The sequence below is a fragment of the Garra rufa genome, chromosome 21 (assembly GCF_049309525.1).
Source record: "Garra rufa chromosome 21, GarRuf1.0, whole genome shotgun sequence".
In the NCBI taxonomy this organism is placed as follows: Eukaryota; Metazoa; Chordata; class Actinopteri; order Cypriniformes; family Cyprinidae; genus Garra; species Garra rufa.
The window spans coordinates 33,847,692-33,870,597 of record NC_133381.1 but is presented as its reverse complement, the minus strand read 5'-3'; the positions used below and the strand labels follow the sequence as shown (position 1 = coordinate 33,870,597).

The 22,906-nt window shown below is 35.0% G+C and overlaps 1 protein-coding gene across 1 annotated transcript in view; it reads right to left on the bottom strand.

Moving 5' to 3' along the window:
- LOC141295228 (unconventional myosin-VI) overlaps positions 1-18,155 on the bottom strand; it is a 102,084-nt gene extending 83,929 nt beyond the window's left edge. Inside the window, exons 1-4 of the mRNA XM_073826441.1 lie at positions 18,023-18,155; positions 4,687-4,828; positions 642-711; positions 437-510 (exon numbers count right to left, since the gene is read on the bottom strand). Of these exons, the coding sequence (XP_073682542.1) occupies positions 437-510; positions 642-711; positions 4,687-4,803 (261 nt within the window). The 5' untranslated portion in view covers positions 4,804-4,828; positions 18,023-18,155. The remainder of the gene's footprint in view (positions 1-436; positions 511-641; positions 712-4,686; positions 4,829-18,022) is intronic.
- Positions 18,156-22,906: the final 4,751 nt, after the last annotated feature.

The following is a 22,906-nucleotide window of genomic DNA, read 5'->3' as shown; positions in this document are numbered from 1 at the left end:
CATGACAGATGGACGTGGCTGTGTATCAAAGGTAAAATATGATATAAATACTGTTCAGTTTCTCACAAAAACCGATCGTTTCGTGTCTTAAGACATCAATGTATCATCACGAGCCGCAGGGTGTAATTTGGATTTGTCTGTGCATGTTTTTGTTTACTTTTAAAGGTTTGGTGCCCATCCACGTCTATGATAAGGCTGGCAGACTGCACCGGTTTTCATTAAAAATCTTCGTTTGTATTTTTCTGAGGAAACAAAGTCACCTACATCTTGGATGCATTGGGGGTAAGCAGATAAACATCAAATTTTCATTTTTGGGTGAACTATCCCTTTTAAGTCTGTAAAATAAGACTGTGCTTATGTTATGAGTTAGCCAAGTATTTGGAAAATGTCACAGAAATGATAGAAAACAACAATTCAGAAAAGGAGTTTGACTTACATAGATCAAGTCTTTGCTGTAACGGATACGGATGTTGTTCAGAAGAGTGGCCTCATTTAAATACATAAGAGAACCTGGAAGTAAATATGTAAATCTGTAGGTAAATACATTCCAAGAAAATACGACAGTGTCATTGAAGACCATAAACGTAAGTATTTAACATGACACTAATAGCTAATGCACTCCAACTAGGTTATATACTTACAGTTGTCTTCAACATGTTTGTTCACATCATCCTCAGCAGGAAAGACTTGACTGATGGGAGCCAGGAATGTCTGCAAAGTCAAAATGAGCGTTGTCAACTTTGTGACCTCTGGTCAAATGAAAAACCTGGCCTAACAGTAACTCCCCACATTGACCTGTTTCACTATTTATCCATATTATTAAAAGCGCACATCATTTACAGCCACACAGATGATTAATGGGACAAAAAACAAGTAGATGATGGCAGCCGTTTGTTCTCTCATTTCAGACTCTGTCTGGTTACTTTCAGTGAGGTGTAAAGCTATAAACACTCAAGGTCTTCATACATTACAACTGTGCAAATGACATCGAAGAGCGGTGGTAGGTCAGCCATGATTGATTGTGTCTAATGGCGGCCATAATGCGGAGAAGAAACAGTAAAGTCATGTTAATGTGAAAGGTGAGAACATAAGCTGCGAAATCCATTACATGACACATTATGAAAAACCCAAAACTGCCCATTACGCCGGTGCGTTATTCAGAGCGAGATGAGACAGGATGACCTTTCCCAGAAAACCCATCTCAGCCCTGCTGACTTTCCTGCTTTACATTATTCAACTCTCTCACATTTATACAAGCCATTTACATTAGGTAAGTTATTATCTACCTCAATGTCAAGGATTTCATCTACCCATTTGACCTAAAAAACACAAACAACCTTAATATATTCAAGTGGGAACTTCTCACACATTGTTTTCCTTTGTTTAATAAAAGCTAATGTGCCAATAACGGTTTCCATCCAAAGATGTGACTTTACCTTATTGCATGAAACATTTGCGAATAAGCACCTTTTCCATCCAAAAAGTGAAAAATCTCACTTGATAAACTGCCACTAAATATCACTAAGAAAAGTATGAGAAGCCACTGAATATAATAGTTTTTATATATAATAAATGACTTGCACCTCAGAGCGAGTAGATGAAATGCAATAAATGGGGTCATTTACTTTCAGAGGTGGATGCCTTTGATGACAGACTCTGGCTCAGGCATTGCAAAATGACCAAAACAACATTTGAGATGCTGTGCAACGAGAACGGTCTGCTGGTTAGTCAGGTTATCCCATCCTGGTCCATTTTGATGCGCATGGAGGAAATTATTCAGCAAACACTGTTCCATCTCCCATTATTCGCATTAACACTTTTTCAGCCAAGTCAAAAACCACCTCAAGCGAGCGTCCAACCTTTTTTGCAAATTAAGGTTGTTGTTTTTTTGTTGTTGTTTTTTTTTTTATGTCTCCTTCACTCTGATGCGATACTTTAAAATGCACATTAAAAACATAGCTAATGACAAATAAGAGAGTCAATAATAATAAAAAATTAAATCTATCACTTTAAGCAGTTCTTCGAAATGTACTCTTCGTATTCATGTTGGTTTCATAAGGTTTAATTTTTTTTTTTTTTTATAATTACAATGTGCCATTTAAAAATGCTTTCTTTAAGGCAAACGTATGTTTTATGAATAGTAAAATTTATTAATTCATAAAAATTATTTATTTTAATAACTACATAATTTATTTTTCATATATTTTGAGGAGTTGGACCACATGACAGTTTACAACTTAAACTGACTTTGTCATAAACATGTGAAAAAAACTGATATTTTCAGAGACTTGCAGTGATTATTATAAATCATTTATCCAGGCACACTTTTTCCTATTCATGTGCCCTTGTAATCTTTAATCAAAATAACCTCCCTTCCCGCTCACAACAACATCTCTTCTCTTTTTTAATGACATGAGCACCAGCATGAGGGACAGGACAGGACAAAAATCAATCAAATGTTTGCCAATTGCTTGTATTATTTGTTTTTTGCTTGTATTATTTTGTAAAAGTGACCTTGGGTTCTTGAAAGGCGCTATAAAAATTAAACACATTATTATTAATCACCCCCAGCAATCTGTCACTCGCATGAGTTTAGCAATCAACAAATGACCACAATCTAATCGATTCCTGGATATACTGGAAGAAAAGACAAATCGCAACTTTTGCTTCACGCCAACTTTATTGAGCATTTTTTTTTATAATATCAAAGGATTATTAAGAACTAATATTAAATGTAATGTTAATACAATATTATGTTATTTTAATTATAAATAAAATGGGACCATGCTCATCAAGACAGATGCATAATTTAAGCATTGTCTTTATTAGGTTTTCCAAATTAGCACAGAAAATTCCAACTAAATTTGTTTCCCTTAGCGAATATCATGTTACCGTGTACAATAAATAATATTTTACCATTTTAACTGCTGTTCAAATGTTTGGGATCAATAAGATTTCTAATGTTTTTTAAAGAATTCTCTTATGCTGCATTTACTTTAATCAAAAATACAGAAAAATCTGTAATATTGTGAAATATTATTACAGTTTAAATGAATGTAATCAACATTATATAATTGATTTCAAAAGCAAAGCTGCATTTTCAGCAGCCATTAATTCAGTCTTCAGTGTCATATGATTCTTTAGAAATCATTTTTATATGCTAATTTATTTATTTTATTATCAATGTTGGAAACAGTTGTGCTTCTTCATATTTTTCAGGATTCTTTGATGAATAAAAAGTGAAGATCAACAGCATTTATTCAAAATACAACCCTTCCCTAACAATATAAGTATTTGCTAGTACTTTTTATCAATTTAACACATCCTTGCTGAATAAAAGTATACATTTTTTTCCAAAAAAGTGAGAATAAAAATTCACTGATCACAAACTTTTAAACGGTAGTGTATATTGTTACAAAAGATTCCTATTTTCATAAATGCTGTTCTCATAACGTTTTATTCAACAAAGAATACTGAAAAACATTAAGCAGCACAACTGTTTAACACTGATAATAAATCAGCATATTGGAATGATTTCTGTAGGATCATGTAATACAGAAGACGCTGAAAATTCAGCTTTGCATCACATGAATAAATCACATTTTTAAAATATAATATTTCACTATTTTTTTTTTTATAAAATAAATGCAATTAAAAATCTCCCTGATGCAAAACTTTTGAACAGTAGTGTACGTTAACATGTTTTAACAAAAAAAAGAAAAGAAAGACTAAAAAAGAGGGAAAAAACATGATGACAGTAAGGTTTGAGTTCAATTATTTCTGTCTTATTAAAATAATTAATAAAAGGTCTCAATAAATTATGTCTTTTTTTAATAAAAAATAATCTGTTTGAGTTGAAGGTGCTGCATAACATCTTTTATCAGATCAGAGCAGAGAGGTGGATTTTTTTATTCTAATTGAGCAAAATTTATCTGCGTGCCAACTATCCTACACTCATGTTTAGAGAGCTCCACATTGTCATTTCTGACACCAACAATAGCCAGGACTGGGTCTAGGTCTATTGGTCTATTGGTAGAAATTGTATTTTTAACACATTTCTGAATAAATTAGGGAAGTTTAATCTAAATGAATCGATGAGCCCTAACCCCAAAACACACCTTGCACCACTTTTAGACAAAAGATATTACATTATTTAATAATGAGAATGTCCTCACAATGTGATTTTGTGAGGCTTTTCATTTTCAGAAATATCCCACACAGTGCCACAGTCTCTAAGGGAGTGTGTAAGCAGTTAAGACACAGGTGGCTTTTTTGGTCTAATGAACCTGCCCTGAGTGTAATGTGATCTGCACACCTGCAGTAGGTAGAGCTTTTTACTTATTCAAAGCCCCTGAAAGTGACACCCTTACATGGCACAGCACTATTCCACATACACATGTTCTCACATTTTACCTATTGCTCAGATACCTGGAGGCCTTTTATACACATCATGAAGTTAATCAAGCGTGTGGTGGGAAAAACTCAGCACGTCAGCAGAAACCCTGATCACGTGATCGCCTGAGGTACTCTGGTCTCAGTGGAGCGATAGGGCATCGAAGGTGCTTAGCAACTAAGCTAAGTTTTCCCTCTTATGTACGCATAAAGCATGATAACGTGGCGTAAAATCAATGGCCTGCTTGGTCACTGGTTAAATGCATTTCAAGTGCAGTAAAGCTGTCGTCTTACCTTTCCTCTCTGATTGAGAGGTTCTATGGTGAGCGCATCCGCACCGATGTCCACTATCATGCCCAGCTGGAACCCGTCGGTTGGGTGGGGCGCCCACACAGGTTTCCCATCCTCCATTGCACCCCGCAGCTACACCGCAGCTCTGGAAGACACGTACACAAGTTTAAACACTCACCAGCTGGCAGTATGCAAAGCTTGTCCAACAGAAACGTAATTGTTTTGTTTAACTCAAACCACGTGACTGTAAACAAAATGTCTTTTAGAATCCTGCAAGTGAAGGTCGACAAGGTTGTCTCTAGTACAGAAAATGGTAATGATAATAACAAAACAACTTGTTACATTAGCCACATCAATCAATCAATCAATCAATCAATCAATCAATCAATCAATCAATCAATCAATCAGTCTGTCTGTCTGTCTGTCTGTCTGTCCATCCATCCATCTACAAATGTAAAACTTTTAACTTTTAAACTTTAACTTTTAAACTTATTAAACTTTTTTATCTAGTTACTTACAAAGCACATATTAAGGCTTTATTCTGCATGACCATATGTTAGATCCCCCAACCCTAAACTTGCTAACCTTACTAAACTATTAATAAGCAGCAAGTTAGGAGTTTTTTGAGGGAAAAGTTTTAGCTAATAGTTAATAGTAAGAATTGGTCCTTAAAATAAAGTATGACCAAATTATGTTTTTTGAGGAAAACATTTCAGGAATTTTCTCCATATGGTGGACTTCTATGGGACCCGCGAGTTTGAGGGTATGTCCAAAAACTCCCATCTTATTTTCTCCTCAAACTTCAAAATCGCCCCACCCACATAAATCAAAATAAATCAAACTCGCTACAGAAGTACTGACACAGAGTTTACTAAGTGAACGTGAAAAGGTGGTCAAAAGCCCTTCACATAAAAAGGTAAAACAGCATTGTAGGATGATTTTGAAGTTTGAGAGTTTTTTGACCTACCCTAACTGTCTTGAAGCAGAGTGCTGAGTATGAATGTGCATCGCAGAGCTAGACAAGACAAGCATTGTGTTTAAAAAGTGTATAAATTGTAAATTATTTTTAGAAAATAACCGATCATTTCACTAGATAAGACCATTCTTTCTTGGCTGGGATCGTTTAGAGCCCTTTGAAGGTGCATTTAAACTGCATTTTGAAAGTTTAAACTTGCGGCACCATAGAAGTCCATTATATGGAGAGAAATCCTGAAATGTTTTCCTCAAAAAACTATTTCTTTATGACTGAAGAAAGAAAGACATGAATATTATCTGTAAATTTTTGTTCTGGAAGTGAACTAGTCCATTAATAAAGGCCTTCTGAAGTGAATGCATGCTGCTCATGTAAAAAAGCCTGTGTGTCGTACATTGTTTACATTTAGAGGAAAGTTCCTGGATTTCATTAAACATGAGGGTGAGTAATTAATGACAGAATTTTCATTTTTGGGTGAACTAACCCTTTGACAATTTCTAGCAACATTCTCTAGAGAAGCTACAGTAAGGCTACTTACAGAAAGTGTGTTTGAAAATGACTATTTTAGTGCAAAAGTGTTGGTAATTCTCACCTCACACTTACAGTTTTGATTAGAATACATGACACCCTGTCAGGTGGTCACATATGGTCTGAAAGCTGAAAAACTTGAAATATTTCAATGCATCTGAAGCTTAAATTGTATCCATTTGGTCGGAATGTCACAAAGCTCCTGTACTAATTCTCATAGTAAATGAATAACCTCTGTCATCTGTCAGAAATTAAAAACAAGGCTTTAGTGCTTTCTGAGTGGTTGCTAAGGAATTTCTAGGGTTTTATGGTTGGTTGCTGGGCCTTTTCAGGTAGTTGCTTACTGGCCTAAATCAATGCTTCATAGAAAAATCAAGTCTTATAGAAGTACTTAGATTTCATCACTTCATGCATCTTTACTGATTGGATGTGTACAATCATGAAATACCAGGTGTAAACACCCTCCAAGATGCCTGTGAGAGAGATCTCAATCTGATGACTCAAACTTTAAACTCAAGAGCTGGTTTGAGATATAAACAAGATTCAGTTTAATCGATTGGAAATACATCTGGTTATTCAGGCCACATATGCTAACTTGACTCTTAAATTAAGTGAAATAAGTCAGCATAAAGAACTCTGGGATCCCTACAATCAACTAAGCAAGCCCTTAAACAAAAGCATATGGGAATTATATCCTTTTTTAATCATCTGTGAGTTAAAAGTAAGAGATTGACTGATACATGTTTTTCTGGGCCGATGCCGATACCGATTATTGAAGCTCAAGTAGACCGATAACCGATGTTTTGAACCGATATGTCTGGTGTAAAAATGAAAATTAATGTCAAAATTAAGAATAACAAAGGCTCTGACTAAAACTTTCTTTAAATGCTTTTAAATGATTCTATCTGCAATTTGGCAATCGGCTGCCTCCCCCCTAATTATCATCAACACCCCGTCCCTTATTCGCCGCCCTTCTCCAGGCTCCCGATGGGAGTGGGTGTGTATTGGAGAGGAGGGGCGGGAAAACATCCCGGACTGGTGGCGTGTGATGAGGATCACGTGAACTGAACGAAGCCTCATCACCGCCGCTGTTTAAATGCTGAGCGCGCCTCTTCTCAGGAGACCGGTCTCTCCCCCGTGCATGCACGCTGGTGTCCTCGTGGGTCCAGGAAGGGGTGAAGAGGGAACCAGCGCCGCCGAAGGATGAGCTGCCGGACCCCACGGGTCCGGGTGAGGATCGCACCCGTGAGGATCTTCCCCCAGAAGTGCCGCGTAGGCAGAGGAGGACGATGCCGCTAGAGAAGCCTCCGCCCCTCGCGCCCCGGACCTGAGCGGGGAGCGCTTCCCTACCGAAAACTGCCCCCAGCACTCGAGGACACCAGATCCCCTTTTTATTTTGGACACTTTTACCCCTCGGACACTTGTTTTATTTTATTATGTTTAATAAAAGCCTCTCCGAGGCCTGATGCCACACCCACTGTGTCTGTCGTTTGCTCCTCCCGCCACAAATACATTTAAACTTCTTATTCTAACATAAAAGGTCTTTTAAGTTGTGTTTTGGGCCATTATGCTTTGGCACAGTATCTGTCAAATGAACTAAAAACAAAAGCACAATATGGCTTAATCTCTTCATCAAGTCTGTTTTCGCTGCTCGTTTAAAAGTAAAGCGTCCACTTCATTCAGGCAATCAGCTCGTGATCCAGTGTTTTCCACACCTCAGAACGGATCAGTTTACTGTGAAATGATTGTTTATTGCATGTACTGTGAGTTTAGCACCATTTGGGAATGCAACCACCAGTTATGCTTTATTTTCACAGCAGATGATTACAGCATTTCACTCGATTTGTAGTGAGACGCCTTATTGTAAGCCTGCTTTCACTGAAGCTGGAGTTCTCCATTTAAATAAAAGCTCTACTGCCATTTTCGTCATAATAAAAGCTTAAAAGTGCAGTATGAATTGCTGACAGCTAGCAGTTTAAATAGGTAACATTTGAATGAAAACAGTATGAATGTAATTTAGACTGAGACAGAATAGCACAAATAAAAAGAGGGTTGAGTCCTCTTTCAAGTTTAGGTACAAGTCAATTCTTAGGCTTAAGCTTTCTTAGTTAAAAACGTATCTGAGCTCTTAATTATTAACTGTCAAAGTGCATTAATTAGAAAAATGTAACTTTAAAATGTACAAAATGTACAAAAACTTTCCAATTCTTCATTTGCCTTTTTAAATATTGCAATAAATATTGTATCGCGGACCTCATATTGTGATGCTAGGCCAGAAGCGCGTGCACATGTGACGTGACTGATGCCAAACTCGTGCTCATGACAGATGGACGTGGCTGTGTATCAAAGGTAAAAAATGATATAAATACTGTTCAGTTTCTCGCAAAAACCGATCGTTTCGTGTCTTAGGACATCAGTGTATCGTCACGAGCCGCAGGGTGTAATTTGGATTTGTCTGTGCATGTTTTTGTTTACTTTTAAAGGTTTGGTGCCCATCCACTGCCATGATAAGGCTGGCAGACTGCAGACAAGTCACCTACATCTTGGATGCATTGGGGATAAGCAGATAAACATCAAATTTTCATTTTTGGGTGAACTATGCCTTTAACTTCATACTGCGATATTATCGTATCGTGAGATTTTGATATTGTTACATCCCTAAAGATGACCAATATCGGCACCGATAATTGATCGACCCCTATTGAAAATCATGCAGTTTGTTCAAATTCCATAAGTATAAACAATTTTAACTGTGATGCATGCCTTAGTAAACACCACTATGGTTTGACTGGTCTTATGTTATTACGAAAAGTAAAAATTGTGTTCTTTTATGCCATCTAATGATGTTTTGGAAAATGAGTCCATTCTCAGATAAATGTGCCATCTACTGTGGTTCAAGGACTTGTCATTTCAACAACAGCTCTGTTGAGGTATTTTAGTCTCCTGGCTTGTTGCTCCATATGTTTTTTCAATGATCTTGTTATTCCCTTCAGGTATGGGCTTATCCTGTAATAGAGGATTGACGCTTCTTCTCTCTGAGCCATCTTTATCTGCAGAGGCTCTCCTCTTGAGAGAACAGTTGGTGGCCCTATCTGATCTCTCTCTGATCGGACATTCTTACAGTGTTCAATATAATTCCCTATTAAGTTCAGGTGATTTATCTGAAGCAGTGGATGACATCCATGAGATCCACAAGATCCACTGAGGGCCACAGACTACATGACCTGTAACTGAACTGCTGTCAAAGTCTACAAAAGCAATAATGGCCAATCACAAGGGCACTATTATACCTGACAAGATTACAGCACTGACTTCACATCACAGACGTCTGCTGTGCGACGTGATAACTGTTGCAGATTTGGTCCAGGGCAACATTTCCCATTCTCTGGCACTCTGGTGATGGCCCAGTCCCAAGAGTTCCCCACGGCGCAATTATCAATTGTCAAGCATGCTAACTAACCTCATTATATGCTCAGAAGTGTATCTGTGCCATCACTCGAGTCTCACATGAGTCTTTTGAAAGGAACAAAGACTTTAGAACAAGGCTTGGGTATATGCTTCTGTTCTGGAGCATTACTCATCAGAAAACTATCTGGCATGTTAGTTCTCACAGAATGCTCGAGTTTGAGATGAGATGCACTAAAACATAATGATCTGTTGATTATGTTCATCTTTGCAATGTGTGTCTATCCAACATGGACTCATGTCAACATATATTTAACTGTGGAGCTGTTAGACTTTTCCATGACTTGACTTTTCCACAAGTAATGGATTTTCTTGACTTTTCCATGAGTAATGGATAAGCATAAAAAAAACAACCCTGACATTTCATGACTATTTTTGGTGAGGTGTTGTGAACCAACATTTGTGAACTCCAACTTGAGATCCATGTGAGTGAATTAATTATGTATCTGTTGGTTTTCCTCCCGCTCTGGGAGTCTATGGCAGTCCATAGAACCATTTGCACTAAAGTTATGAAATTTGGCACACTGATAGAGGACAGTCTTAATATTAACCATAGCAAATTTGGAGTCTCTAACTCAAACTCTCTAGCATCACCAATAGGCCAAATAACCTTTGAACAGTGAATAAGAAGCAAAAGTCTTTTTTTCATCTGATTTCGTGGCTCATGCCGACTCACATGCATATAAAAACTTCTCAGAAAACTTCTTTTCCAAATTTGTCCTAGACCAAAAATTGGTTTAGATCATCTTCAGACAATGCTGGTAAAATGTTATCAAAAGCTTTCTGATACAATAAACTGTTTTCATAAAGTGTGTTAACGAATTTGATGAAATTCACAAAAAAAATGGATGAGGCTGTCACAACGCTTTAGCAGATTCAGACCAAACATGGTACACATGAGTAGTTTCAACACAGTGCCACCTACTGGTCAAGAGATTTGACATTTTTATTTATATTTGACATTTTTGTTTTTATTTTCTGACCATTTATAAGAGTGATCTTGATAGATTTGGAGTAGCATACCAAATCAAATGATACCAAATTTTCCTATGTCAGCTATTTTGAACATGGACAATTTCGAATTCTGTAGTAAAATGCTGTATTTTTGAATGCTTTAAAGTATTGTTATGAATCTTACAGAATCGCTTGCAGGAAAATTATGAAATTTGGCACATGAATAGAGGACAGTCTCATCAATAACCACAACAAAATTCATATATTTCAAAGAGTCTTTAACTCAAACTCTCTAGCAATAGGCTAAATTAGCACTTATTTTTCTGCTAATAACTTTTGAACTGTGAGGTCTATAAGCAATTTTTTTCTCTGATTATTTGGCTCATGCTGAGTCAAATGCATATAAAAACTTCTCACAATTTTTTGAGTTAATCTACTTTTTCAAACTCGTCCTAGACAGTTTATCTGATTTTTACCAAAATTGGCTTACATCATCTTCATACAATGCTGGCAAAAAGTTATCAAAAGCTTTTTGATATACCAAACCATAACGAATTTAACAAAGTTGAAAAATGGACAAGAGGCTGATTCTGACCAAACTTGGTAGGTGTTATACCAAGTGTCTTGAGGTCACAAGCAGTTTTGGCACAGCTTACGGGTAAAAACATAAAAATGTGACATTTTTGTTTATATTTTCTGAACACTTTTACCAAAAATCGCAAGAGTGATTTGGTTAGATTCAGAGTAGCGAATGAAACGATACCAAATTTTCCTACATCAGACATTTTAAACGTGGACCATTTTGAATTTTGTAGTACAATGCCGTATTTTTTAAATGCTTTAACATTTTGTTATAAATCTTACAGAATCATTTGTGAGAAAGTTCTGAAATTTGGCACACGGATAGAAGACAGTATCATAATTAATCACAGCAAATTTGGAGTCTCTACTCAAACTTTTTTAGTGCCACCAACAGGCCAAACTTACATTAATGTTTCTGCTAATAACTTTTGAACTGTAACATCTAAAAACTCTTTTTTTTCTGATTCCTTGGATGATACAGAGTTGAATGCATACAAATTGTTTAATTTCAAGATTTTTCAGAAATATCTACTCATCTCTTATATCAAACTTGTCCTAGACAGTTTGTCCAGTTTTCCTTTAAAGTATTCTGGTTATCAAAAGTTGTTATCAAAAAAAGCTATCAAAAGCTTTTTGATATACTGAACCATTTTTGTAAAGCAATCCAACAAATTTGACAATTCTGACCAAACTTGGTATAAGTGCATAGGTAGTTTAGCCACAACACCACCTACTGGTCAAAAGATATAAAACAGTTTGGCCAAAAATCAAAAGACTGGCCTTGTTAGATTCAGAATGACATGACCAATAGAACAGTATCTAAACCTATTTTGGCCTTCTTGGGTGTTGGCCATTTTGAGTTTTGTAGGAAAATTTTGTATCAACAAAGGTCTACAACCCTGCTACTGGAGAGCTGCCATACTGCAGAGTTCAACTTCAACCTTAATCCAACACACCTGGATCAACAAATCAAGGTTTTCAGGGCTACTTAATTGCAGACAGGTGTGCTGAAAAAAGGTTGTAACTTATGGTGCGTTCAAGTCATGTCGGATAGATCATATTTACGAGTTGAACACGCATGAACGTCACCACAACGTTGTTATTATGAGTAAAAACGTGAAATTTTCTTTAAGCACAGAGTTTCAGAGTTGAGGGCGTGTCAGTGAAAAATTGTGTTGGATGCAATGGATGAAGCCAAAGATAATAGATTGTCTCTATTGATGGTAAATTTGTTCAAATTAATCAAATGATTATTTTATTATAAGTATCATATACAAAATTGTATATTATTGTATAATTACCATATAATATACAGTGCCTTGCGAAAGTATTCATACTCCTTTTTTTTGGAACGTTTTGTTATGTTGCAGCCTTATGTTAAACTGCTTTAGATTACTTTTTTTTCCACATCAATCTACATCTCATACGCCATAATGATAAAGCACAAAACAGGTTTGTAACAACTTTGCAAATTTATTAGAAATAAAACTCTGAAAAGATCCCTTTGCATAAGTATTCATAACCTTTTCTGGGAAACTCGAAATTTAGCTCAGGAGCATTTATACTGCTTCTAGATGTTACTACACTTGGAGTGGAGTTAAACTGTGGCAAATTCATTTGAATGAGTATGATTTAGAAAAGCACACACTTCTCAGAAAAGGTCTAACAGCTGAAAATGCATATCAGAGCAAAAACCAAGTCCTGAGGTCAAGATCACTGCCTGTAGAGCTCAGGGACAGACTTGTGTTAAGGCAATGACCTAGGGAAGAGTTCAGAAAAAAATCTGCTGCATTGAAGGTTCACAGAAGCATGTAGCCTCCATTATCCTCCATAATGGAAGACGATTGGAACAACTAGGACTTGTCATATCATACCCAAAAAGACTTAAGGCTGTAAAGTTGCTTCAAATATGTACTGAGTTAAGGGTATGAATACTTATGCAATGTACTTATTTCAGTGTTTTATTTTTAATAAATTTGTAAAATTTGCAAATCTGGTTTTTGCTTTGTCATTATTATGGTGTATGGAGTGTAAATTGATGTGGGGAAAAACTAATTTAAAGCAGTTTAACATAATGCTGCGACAAAACAAAATGTGAAAAAATATGAATACTTTTGCAAGGCGCCGTATAGTGATGCAGTACATCACCTTCATACATTGAATAAAAACAGAAAAAAGCAAAAACACATTGACGCACACTTATTTGTCATTTTGTAGATGCAGAGTTAAAAATAGTTGAATTTTATGTAGAAAAAGTAAATTGCCATCTTGTTCACGAGTGTCAACTCGTAATTATGAAAGTCCCAGGAGGACTTGATTGAACGCAGCATTAACTCTTCAGGAAGGTTGCTCTAATTAAAGACAGCTCCTTTTGTTGTTGTTGCTAATTTCCATATAATTAAATGTTGTTCCTTAGTTATTTTGAAAGCTACCATCCGACCAGCCTGATTACTCATTGATAGATCGATACATGCTACAACTCATCCGAGCTCTTGCTTGTGACTTTAACACAGTAACACACTATTTATTAGATGTGACCCTATTATGAGCGATCCAGTGGAAAAAAGGAAATTTAAAAGTACTTAAAAACAAAATGAGTCCAAAGTTCATGTAGCACAATGCCCTACACTTAGATTTTCCATGCAGGATTCAAATATGATATAATAAGAGCCAACAGCTATACAGTATTATAGTCTACATGGTTAATCATTTCAGCTACCAGATAACCATGTAAACTCAATAGCTCCACCAGTTCCAAAGAAGGAAGTTCCATATTTACCAAAAAAGGTGTAATGTTTATCAGGATGAACTGTGGGTAACCTAGATGCAGAGTCTTCCTGTAAATCTGTATATCTGTTATAACAATTACCTAATCATAATAAGCTTACACAACATTTAATTTAGATAAAAGCTTAATAATTACGCGTCACAACAACAGGGCTGTATTAGACGCACAATAAAAATGTTTTATGGCTATATTCTGTGCAGATAGCCATCGAAAATGAAGAAGGCTTTGTTGGAAATCCCTGAGAGACACTGAAATAAGTGATATGGCGATAAAAGAGAAAATTAACTTAGGACCTCCAAACAAAAGTTGCCTAGCAACATGCAAATATTGGTGCAAAAACAGGATGCATACACTTTTTGTAATGAAAAATCTAATAAAATAATACAAATGTAATATAATAAAAAGGTTAAATCTGTCACACATCTCCTTTCAAAGCAATCTTGGCAATGTAAGCCTGGCTCAGATACAGTCTATTCCACAAGAATCAACAGATCCAAAATAACAGCGAAACTGTGAGAAACACTCCACGTCTGCATTATGTGATAGTCAACAACAGATATTTATTTTCCCACATTTTTTTGGCGCATCGCTCCTTCATCGAATAAACATCCGTCTATTTGAAGCTACATGTTTGCAGTGAGGCAGTCATAGAGAGATGAGTAATTGCACATAATTATGACAGCAGTACAGACACTGTCATATGCAATGGTTCGGGGTCAAAGTGCTGTGTGAGTTTCCTGTAGCACACATATTGTATCCCTCCCCCCTCCTTCCTCCACTCCTGCTCCCTTTATAGCCAGAGAGGATATGGAAAACAGGACGCAACAGGATGCAAAGAGGCCAGTGTCGTTGGGACTTCCAAAGCCAACATTTTACTCTGCTCTTGCTGGGTTCTATAAATATTCAAATGAGTGTTTTAATATGCAAGACCTGAAAAAAAACTACTCTTATCAAGCCAAATGTTTATTAGCTGGCATGCATGTTCTAGTTGGTAAAGAAAACTAATATGTGACCCTGGACCACAAAACCAGTCTTAAGTCGCTGGGGTATATTTGTAGCAATAGCCAAAAATACATTGCATGGGTCAAATTTTTTTATTTTTCTTTTATGCCAAAAATCATTAAGAAATTAAGTAAAGTTCATGTTCCATGAAGATTTTTTGTAAAATTCCTTCTGTAAACATATCAAAATGTAATTTTTGATTTGTAATATGCATTGTTAAGAACCTAATTTGGACAACTTTAAAGGTGATTTTCTCAGTCTTTTTGATTTTTTTGCATCCTCAGATTTCTGATTTAAATAGATGTATCTCAGCCAAATATTGTCCTATCCTAACAAACCATACATCAATAGAAAGCTTATTTATTGAGCTTTCATATGATGTATAAATCTCAGTTTTGTCAAATTTAAACTTATGACTGGTTTTGTGGTCCAGGGTCACATATGTCTTTCAAGCATCAAAATCATGATTATGTATAATTTTTTGAAAGGTATTACTTTGATGATCGGTTAAAATTTATTTTGCATAACTGTGTGTCCTCAGCAGGGATGGAAGGACATTTCTATTTTGTAAAAAGGCAGGGATGTCATTTATAGAAATACAGGGCAGCTGAGTGTGTTTTTTTCCTATAAATGTCATTTGTGAAACAGATTCCTTTTCCATTTTAAAATGTTTAAATAGTTGAAATCTTAAATGTTCATAAAATTACTGGTTAAAACAAGACACTTCTGTTAACCTTAAAACCTTAAAACACAATGATGTGCAAAATTCAGAATACAAGAAAAGCACCTGTAAAAAGTTCTGATTTTTAAAAAAACAGTTTAGAAAAAAACAGTTGGAAACAGGACCACAAAACCAGTCATAAGTGTAAATTTGTAAATCAGTCAAAATTTCTGAATCTGAAAGCTGGGTAAATAAGCTTTCCTTTGATATATTGTTTGTTAAAATAGGACAATGTTTGTCTGAGATACAAGTATTTGAAAACCTGGAATCTGAGGGTGGGAAAAAAATCTAAATATTGAGAAAATCACCTTAAAAGTTGTCCAAATGAAGTTCTTAGCGATGCATATTACTAAATCAAAAACCAACTTTTTATATATTTATGGTAGAAAATGTACAAAATATCTTCATGGAACATGATCTTTAATTAATATGCTAATGATTTTTGGCACAAAAGAAAAATCGATAATTTTGACCCATACAATGTATTTTTGGCTATTGCTACAAATATACCCATGTTACTTAAGACTGGTTTTGTGGTCCAGGGTCACATATTAGGGGTGTAATAATACACTTATGTCACAATTCATTTTTGATATATGGTACAATACTCTCATAATACTTAAAAAAAAGCCCAAAAAAGAGTTAAAATGATATTTATTTTTAAATAATTACTATTTCTCTCTATTTCTTCTATATGACACCAGAATAAAAAATATTCATAATTCTGCTTAGCTAAAAATACAGAATTATACAGACAAATATACTTGCACTCTTTTTTTTTTTTTATGAAATAATGCATTTTATTTCATTATTTATTTGCAATAAGAGAAGATTGCATTTTATTAAATATTTTACTAAACATTTATTAATAATAATTAACAAACATGAAAACGCAAATGTGCAACCTTTGGAGTTTACCATATCTGTAAACTCGTTTATATAAGTTCATATATAAAAATATGCATTTTTTAAAATATATTTTAATAAGATACATAAATACAAGTTTGCATTTTATTACACAATATATTTTATTTGTTTTATTTATTTATTTATATTAAAAAGTTAAGATTGCATTTCATTAAATATATAGTATATTTAAATATATAGTATATTTTTTCATTTATTTATTTATTTATTTATTTATATTAAAAAGTTTTAAGATTGCATTTAATTAAAATATATATTTTATCATTTATTAATCATTCTTAATCATAATAGAAGCAAAAAACGTCTGAGTTTACAAACTCAGATATGAGTTTATATATAAAAAAATACTGTTTTAATAAAATACATAAAAGTTTACATAAAAAACATTTTAATTTATTTATTGATAAGTTTCAAGACTGCATTTTATTAAAGAAATAATGTTATTTATAATTTATTATTAATAAACATGGAAGCTCAAATAAGCAACTTTTTGAGTTTACCATATCTGTAAACTCAGATATGAGTTATATATTTTAATAAAATATATCAATAGACGTTTGTATTTTATTAAATAATATATGTTTTGTTTAATTAATTTCATGATTGCTTAATATTAAAATTAAATAAAATGAACATTTAAGAGTGCATTTTATTAAATAATACATTTTAATAATAATCTAAACTCAGATATGAGTTTATATATAAAAAGTATGCATTTTTATAGCAATTATAGCAAATAGCAATTTTAAAGTCAGTGTTTACACACATTTCGTGGAAAGACCGAAGAGGGATTATAAAGGTGGAACCATTGCGACATTTAACCAGAGCAGTCGCGCATGCGCAGACACCGAAGTTTACAATCACCTAAAACAGTATTCAAAGCATCCATCATTCATGTGAATGAAACACAATTAAATGCGATAACTCGGCCCATCACAACACAAAAGTTAAAACTCCTTAACAAATCATAAAACCAGTCGAGTTTCCATGACATATAGCCTTTATTCATCTTCTGGAAAACTTTGCTCACACACTTAACTTATCAAAACAAAGCAAATGTCTTTGTTGAAAAACTAAATAATTTAACTAAAGACAAGCAAATGCAAAACTATGAGTAAATATAACTATCTCCGATACACTAAAAGCATTATTACATGTAATATTTGCAAATACCAAACAAAAGTATCAAAAATCCAGTATTTAAACACAATTTTGCTTGTTACTAAAACAAATGATGCTTGAAAATTATCTTACGACTGTTAATAATATAGACTCATTCATTAGCAGTATGCTAGCTCGCCAATGTAAAAGCAATTAAACACAACTTAACACAAACAACAAGCCTTTATCTGCTCTAAATAGAAACCACGCAATAAATAAAGTCATTAAAGTCACTTACATTATCTTTAAGTCCGGTAAGAGCAGCTGTCTTTGTGGACAGAGAAGCGACAGACTGTCCCGGTTAGCGGTGACAGATTCCCTCGATGTTAAATATTCCCTTTTTCAAAGCCGCTGTCCTTCCTCTAAGTGTGTCCGGCTTCAGACTGAAGTCTACAGGAATAACAGCGACCTCAGTGGTGACACGGTAGCTGTGACAGACCCAGGCTGTGTCTCAAAACACAAGGAGCGGACTATCTATACAGCTCATGTGGGCGTCATACAGTCATTGGTTGTTACAGGAACGCGCAGTGCGTTTGCATCTCATTGGTTCGTTTTTAAGTTTACATCTTACACGACGGCGCAAAAAGCGGCCTAGGTAGGGAGCTCACTAGGGTTTTGAGACACAGCCTCTACATTCGCCTAATCGGTCTAATAACTAAAATAACATGACTTTTAACACTTGTTAACAGTGTTTGCTTTGAAAGTAATGTGTTATACGTGAAATATCACGACTGTTTTATTGAGTGTGTAGTATATAAACGAGAAAATACACATAAATTGAGTTTAATCAAAAGAAATGTTTCGTTTTATCGTTACATTGTGGGACTTAACAAAAGCACATTTCTCTCAACAGGGGCTTTACAAATATACACACTACAAAGAATATCTCACGTTCCTATTGGAAAATGGCCTACAGATATGAACCAAGCCTCAATGTATTAAATGATTAAATGATATTCTAATAAGAAATCTCAATTTATTGTTGATAAAGTGTTTTAAGATGAAAATGTGTCGTTTGAGAAATGAGGAGAAAGTCAAGAAGAGTTGCCTTCTGGATTGTCATGGTTACTAAAAGGTGCGCAACTGATACAAACTGGAGACTCGTTAATATTTTATTGGCTTGTAATTCAAAACTTATAGAAGTATTCCTAAGTTGAAATGTAATACCTCATTGAAAGCAGACTTTGTGTTTGTAAATCTAATTAGGACACCTGATATCTCACTACGTGGCACTGTATCAAATTTCTGAGGAAAGCAGCTATGAGAAAAACAATTTTTAGGTTTTTTTCTATAGGACTTCATGCTGAAATGTTGCTTAGGGTGTTTATGCAGTTTAACTAGCAGCTTGGGTTAAAGTAGTCTCACATAGTTATGAAGTATTGTAATATCTGACCAGGTTTGACAAAATGATATCTTGTATTTACTAATATTAAACATCAATTTCTTCAGAAACAACTAAAGTGTTTCAAAACAGGAGTTTTACAGTTGTCATCTGGGGAGCATGAAGAAACACCATTAATTAGATTTAATGCCACACTGACTTTTGCATTTCCCAGGAGCTTTGCGGAGATAAAAACAATCGTACGCTGTGCTCCAGAGCACATATGCCAGTAACACAACATAGGCGAACATATAACAGAAGAACAGCTTGGTTTCCAGACACTGTGACTCATCTTAATGATATTGTTGCCTTAGAATGTTTAGTTAAACACTGAGTCTAATGAAAAACTCTGAGGCGAGGAGGAGTGTTATACTGGTTGGGAGATATTCTGGTTGTTTTCCACATTTACAAGAAAGTATAATGCATAACTCGAGTCGGAATATGCAATTTCAAACAATTCCTGGAAGTAGCACAGTGAATTTATAAGGTAAACAAGCACCAAAAAAGCTGACTAATTAAACAGATGTACACATATTAGTGAAATTAAAAATAGTTTTTGTTGTTTTAAATATATATAGAGAGAGAGAGAGAAAATAAAACTGAAATAAATCAAAGTACTGAAACGACTATATACAGTGCCTTGCGAAAGTATTCAAACTCCTTAATTTTTTTTTTTTTTCAAATTTTGTGATGTTGCAGCCTTATATTAAATTGCTTTTAAATAACTTTTCCCCCCACATCAATCTACACTCCATATACCATAATGACAAAGCAAAAAACTGATTTGTACATTGCATTTAGCTAATTTAGTGCAGGAGCATTCATATCACTTGTTAGATGTTACTACACTTTAAGAATGGGTATGATTTGGAAAGGCCCAATAATAATAACAATAATTTCAGTTTCAATAATTTCAATGCTCACTATGCTTCAGAAGGAAAAAATGCATTAAGAGCCGAGGTGAAAACTTTTTGAATTTGAAGATCAGGGTAAATTTAACTTATTTTGTCTTCTAGGAAACATGTATCTCCTGTAGCTTCGAAAGGGGCTCTTGATGCATCGTGTTTCCTTCTGAAGCATCAGTGAGTGTTTGAACCTTGTGTAATAGTTGCATATGAGTCCCTCAGCTGTCCTCAGTGAGAAAAGATGGACATCAAAATCATACAGTCATTGTTGGAAAGGGTTCAAATGCACAAAAATGGTGAAAAAAATAATTTGTGACTGGCAGGTTTTTCTGAAGAACAGTTTAACTGTTCAGGAGAAACAAGGGACTCATGAACTATAACTAAACAAAAAAAAGGGGGTGTGAATCATTCAGGTAACAGGGTCATTTTTATAAATTCAACTTATTTTCTCTTGTAGACTATATGTAAAGGTCAGTACTAAATAAAAAAATAGCATGCATTTTGTATGATGCCCCTCATTTTGCTAAAAAAAATACCATTTTGCAGATTCTAAAAGGGGTGTGTAAACTTTTGGCTTCAACAAATCAATAATAAAAAATTAAACACAAACAGCAAATTCAGTATTTGGGTTTGCCCTCCTTGTACCCTCAGTGGTAACCAATCCCTCAAAACATTTCAGCTTAAATTACAGCTCATTCCATATGCTGCTGGCCTGCTGGCAGATGGGTAATTCCACAAAGCACTGAAGTAATAACTGAGCGTTGAGTGCATGATCCACTCAAAGAGTCTCATTAGCTCTAACACTTCAGAAGTAAAGGAGATAAAGGAAGTTTCTCATATGGAGAACACAGCAGGGATGCAATCTCAAGAGAGGGGAAGAAGGTGAGGCCATCACAGGTGGTCGTTTTCAAGGTTGCAAAGTTGATCAAATGATACAGGCTATTAGGCGTTTCTTTTGAACTAGAATTTAATTAACTTTCTGGTCTTACAAATCTTAGTTATTTGCTTGTAATTCTCACACTTGCTACAGTGTGCACATTAACTCTTTGAAGAATGACTGTATAGCAATATTAGGCTGGGTCAGCCAACAGATTTTAAACAAATTATTCTTGTTTTTCTACATTTGATTTCCCCAGTCTTGAATATTATACTCTGAAGTGTTCAGGGATCAGGTGGTTCATTATCTCCCGAATATTCCTGCCCAGGATGAAACACAGAAATACATCAAGCATTTCAATTTGAGTATTGGGAGGCAGACGGTCATCTGTCTTGATCGTGCGAGATGCCAATCTGATCATCTGCATGAACAGACAAAAACTCTGCCCTCCAGCAGAGACAGAAGCGAGTCTGGAGGAACTTATGAGTTTAGAATATGTATAAGCCATGTACTTGGGGGACAAAAAGTATTTATTCATTGCATGTGTACCTAAATTTGGGCCTAGTGCTTATCTAAAAGGGTTAGTTCACCCAAAATAAAAATGATGTTATTAATTACTCAACCTCGTGTCATTTCAAACCATAAGACCTTTGTTTATCTTGGAAAAACAAATTAATATATTTTTGATGAAATACGAGAGCTTTCTGACCCTGCATTGACAGTAACACAACTGACACGTTTAATATTTGGAAAGGTAGTAAGGACATTGATAGAATAGTCAATGTGACATCAGTGGTTCAACAGTAATGTTGTGAAGCTTCAAGAATACTTTTCATTGCAAAGAAAACCAAAAATAAAGACTTCAACTATTTATTCTCTTCCATGTCAGTCTCCACCACACATTCACAAGAGTACCAGTCAAAGACTGACAGAAAAGAGAAGAAATTATTGAATAATACTGTCATTTGTTTTCTTTGCACACAAAAAGGTATTGTCGTAGCTTGATGTCACATGGACTACTTTAACAATGTCCTTTTCTGGTTCTTAAACATGACTCTAAACATGCTCTCTATGCACAGAAAGGTAAGAAAGCTCTCGGATTTCATCAAAATATCTTAATTTGTCTTTCAAAGATGAACTAAGGTCTTATGGGTAAGGTGAACTTTCCCTGAGTCTTTCACAACAAATAACATTTTTAATTAAAGCTGCAAACGGCAATGAACAGGCCCTCACACCTGGGCTCAATGCCAACCGGTGGCTTTAGGAAAACAGCGAACTGTGGGCAGTATGCTTTTAATACAGTAATTATAGGAGAAATATGCCAAAGTCATTTATATGTGCCAAACTTCCTGCTGCCAGCTGGTGGCGCTATGCCTATAACTGATCATTGGCATGTAGATGTGTTCAGGCCAGCACTTTCATCAAACATATGAAGTTTGCAGATTGGACATTGCATGTTTAAGTTAGTGTAAAACAAGTTATTTCCTGTTGCCAACAGGTGGCGCTATGCTTATGAAGAATATTGGCGTTCAGATGTGTTCAGACCAGGACTCTTATCACACATGTGAAGTTCGAGGCAGATTGGACATTTTATGGCTGAGTTATAACAACTTCTATTTCCATGGCGAAACATCAAACTTTATCACGCCGCCACGAACACACCCTTAAACAAAAACTCAAGATCTTTGCAATCTAACATCGCAAAGGAGTTTAGATTAGACTGACCAAATTTGGTGTTGATCTGAATAATTCTCTAGGAGGTGTTCATTTAAGTACGACACCTGAAAAAATGAAAATTAAAAATATCCGACTTCCTGTTTAGTTTGGGATTTTGGTCCAAGAGACTTTTTTGTAGGCATTGGTGTGCGACGTGTGTACTGATTTTCGTGCACACCGTTATCAGGTGTAAATTTTCATCAGTTCTGATGTGTGCAAAGTTTTTATGAGTTTTCGAGCATG